The sequence below is a fragment of the Haemaphysalis longicornis genome, unplaced genomic scaffold (genome assembly GCF_048455015.1).
Source record: "Haemaphysalis longicornis isolate Haplotype H1 unplaced genomic scaffold, Haemaphysalis longicornis Haplotype H1 scaffold_2, whole genome shotgun sequence".
Classification (NCBI taxonomy): Eukaryota; Metazoa; Arthropoda; class Arachnida; order Ixodida; family Ixodidae; genus Haemaphysalis; species Haemaphysalis longicornis.
This window is the reverse complement of record NW_027526295.1, coordinates 99175612-99178823: the sequence shown is the minus strand read 5'-3', so window position 1 is coordinate 99178823 and position 3212 is coordinate 99175612. Positions and strand designations below refer to the sequence as shown.

Here is a 3212-nt window from a genome sequence, read left to right as displayed (position 1 = left end):
CAGGGCAGAAAGAAGGTCCTTGAAAGCGATTTTCCCATGAAATAAGCATTTCGGAATCTTCCCCTCAGCATAGTGAGGGAATTTACCGGAGTGAAGGAGGGACTCAGAATACGGCCCTTAATGCCTATAATAGTGCACATTTACGTCCGTGCAAAAAGGACCAAACAAAAAATCGAGGCCTTTTTCTTCAGGAAAACATGACTCCAAGACACGCTTTTAATCGTGCAACCTGAGTGCCAAAATCCAAACCGCTTTAACCGTGATGGCATGGCGCAATCGGATAAGCATGGGCTTTATAACGCGAAGGACCCAGGTTCGATTCTGTTCATGAGAAGACTTTCTTTCATGCGCTTGCTGTGCCTTTTAAAGCGAATTGTAAAGTTGACTTTTATGTAGTGCGTTGCACGCGAGGAAAGACGCGACCAGTGACTCCTAGAAAGCTTCGCGTTAGAACTTTAAAGCAATGAAATAAACTACCACATCCAATTTCACTTTTCCCCTACCCCAGTTTGGTTTAGCGCATTACAACCTGTGCTGCCGCAAGTAGCTCTTTGCGACTTCTTTTTCGGCTGTAGTGGGGTTTTCGTTCTCACGAGCGATAGACGAGCGACACACCAGTGACATAGTTGACTCGCCATAGCGAAATCTGCCGATGCAAAAATCACAGTGGAGATAAGTGGTCCAACACTGCTGCGCATTTAGAAACGATTCTCCGTATGTCTGCTCGCCATTGGTTGGGTCGGGGAATATTTCAGGGCTTTATAGTTTTACAGGTCCAGACTGCAGTGAATTGTTGGTGTGGAAGATAACATTCTATGTTAGTAACATCCGTTTAAATAGCCCTTAGTTTTTGACTAATTCTCCAACGATCGCGACACTCGTATTTGCGATTTTTTTAGTTATCTCTCGAATAATTTCATCTTTGTGGTGGTGTTAAAATACTTCGATGTTTAAGATGTGCATTCTTGCTTTTAGATTCAAGGCTCTGTTTCGTTCTCTCCGTTAGTGCTGGCGAAAGCAGCGCATCGGATGGCCACGCACTCGCTGCTGCTGATCTGTGGAATCTGGGTATGTTTTCTCGAAACCATGCGCCAGCACTTCTTCGCCGCAGAACCCCTCAAATAGGCCTCAGAAAGCTCCTTTGAAATTTATTTAGCCACTGCTCATTTAAAACTGTTTTGCGAATCGAAATATTAGGGGATCTATACGGTCATTTTACCGTGGCAGGGGAGTGGTGAAAACTGTGTGACACGTAAATGGTTGTCGCGAGAGTTCATCACATTTAGGAGCCGATCCGCACATGGTGACTCCCGATACATCACGTGTAACGGGAAAATTCTAACCTGTAAGTAGTGACGTTCTGCATGAGGGTCTGCATGGTCATCTTCATAGCAGTGAGCCAAGGCAATAAGAAGCTACCGTTAGCCGCCGGGTAGTGGGCGTATACCTTGTCGATGGCCTTAGACGAACCGAAGTTCTTGGGGTAGCCAATGTGCATGCTCACGCCGCTAATCTTGTCAAGTGCAACTCTTCTGGTGTAGTTGTCAATCCAGCGCGAGCCTTCAATTTCTTTCAGAATAGAAAACTGTATCTGGGTCGCTAGTCTCGTGACTTGGCGCACCGTATTGGTGGGCACCGCCGAGAACAGGTACCAGGATAATAGCGGCACCTCCATGGCATCGAAGACTGCGTCGCGGCACCAGGTTTTCACCGTAAACTTGTTGAAGGAGGAGACGAACTTAGGAATGGTGAGAGGCATCAGCTTCCGCAGCAGCGCCCAGGCAGTGAGAAGGCAGAGCTTTTTGTTGCCCAGGTCAGCGTAGAGCTTGTCGAAGTACTCCATGACGGCTATGTTGGCCTGCGTGCACGCCAGCCGTACAAGACAACATGAATTAGAGTCATACGGAGCGGCGCCACGGTGATTTTGCAAGAATAATGGCGGTCTGACTGAATTGCATTCACGCCGAGTGAGGAATTTACCATCTTTTACGGAGCGTCCAGTGCATTTTACATCTGAGCTAGAGCGAGTAATACTGTGCCGGCCCACTGTCATTTAGGGTACGCAAATGTTACCCGCTCTGTCGAACTAACTATTCTTTACCCGCTCAAAACGCTGGCGCATTTCGCCCGCTCATACTACGGATAGCGCAACTTTTTCTTCTAGTCCCGGGCGCTGTTTAAGAGGAGGCAGCGACGGAACCCCAGCCCCAGTGCACCGCCAGTGCGACCTCTTCATCCCTTGTGGACAACTAACTTACTTTCAAGATAATCTCACACTTTTCCTTAACCTGAAGGAAGGAATTACTTACAAAAACCGGATAGTAATAGCGGTACAAGGAATCACTGTGAGCTTCGACGAGCGTCGTCCACCTTCCACCCGTCTTGTTGATGGTAGGCGTGAGTGTCTCCAGTCCGATAACTGACTCGAAGTTGAGGGTATCAAGATCACGAAGGACTTTTTCCGTGAGCCTCGCGGCGGCCTCGCTGTCGGCACGGGCTATTTCTTCCTTGGGGAAGCCAAGCGTGTTTTGGTAGAACAGCGTCCCATAGGGGCTTAGGCGAATCCTAAACCAAAACAGCTCCTTCTCGCCCAAGCTGACCGACAGCTTCCGCTGCCCGTTGTACAGCATGCTCTCCTCCAGATAGATACCAAGCAGCGTGTTGATGTTGTACCGGAAGAACAGCAACAGAACCTTGTCCAGAACTTGCCCGCTTCCGTATGAAGACGGGTGAAGACCGACCTGGCGAAGGAACTCTTGCAGCGCCTGCTCCTCGTTGATGCGGCCGCTAGTGCACATCAGGTATAGGGAGCCGGCCTTCCCGGCTGCGGTCTTTGTCCTTGAAAATTCATCAATTGAAGCCTCCTCGATGGCGCGGTCCATCGCCTGGTACATCTCGCTGTTCATTGCCGTGATCATGTCGCCAAAGGGGCTCTTGTAGTTGCCGCACACGAAGGCGTAGAACTCCTTGCAAGGGTCTTGCTTGGTATTCATCATTTGTTTTATCATCCGCACAATAACATGGACACTGCTTTCGGGGGCTCTAGATTGTGACGTGCGTTCCTTTACTGAAGGCCAAGATGGATAGCAGACAGCAACTGCGGCCCCAACGCTTGCCAGCATGAGCACTGCGACGACGCGCGCGACGGCTTCCTTGATGATGCCACGAGATCTTTCCGTCGCCTGCTCGTTCAGCAAGGGCCTCTCAGGCGA

At 49.7% G+C, this 3212-nt stretch overlaps 1 protein-coding gene across 1 annotated transcript; it reads right to left on the bottom strand.

Moving 5' to 3' along the window:
- Positions 1 to 1318: 1318 nt before the first annotated feature.
- LOC144168181 (endothelin-converting enzyme 1-like) lies at positions 1319 to 2993 on the bottom strand. The gene is made up of 2 exons (XM_077697216.1): positions 2310 to 2993; positions 1319 to 1858 (listed from the first exon to the last, which is right to left on the bottom strand). The coding sequence occupies exons 1-2, from the start codon at positions 2991 to 2993 to the stop codon at positions 1319 to 1321; spliced, it is 1224 nt and encodes a 407-aa protein (XP_077553342.1).
- Between the last annotated feature and the right edge of the window lie 219 nt (positions 2994 to 3212).

Excerpts from the sequence above, each read along its gene's own strand:
- LOC144168181 (XM_077697216.1), bottom strand. The coding sequence starts at position 2,993 with ATGAATACCAAGCAAGACCCTTGCAAGGAGTTCTACGCCTTCGTGTGC. Across the intron at positions 1,859-2,309 it reads GCTATTACTATCCGGTTTTT|GCCAACATAGCCGTCATGGA; the intron begins GTAAGTAATTCC and ends GCGTGCACGCAG.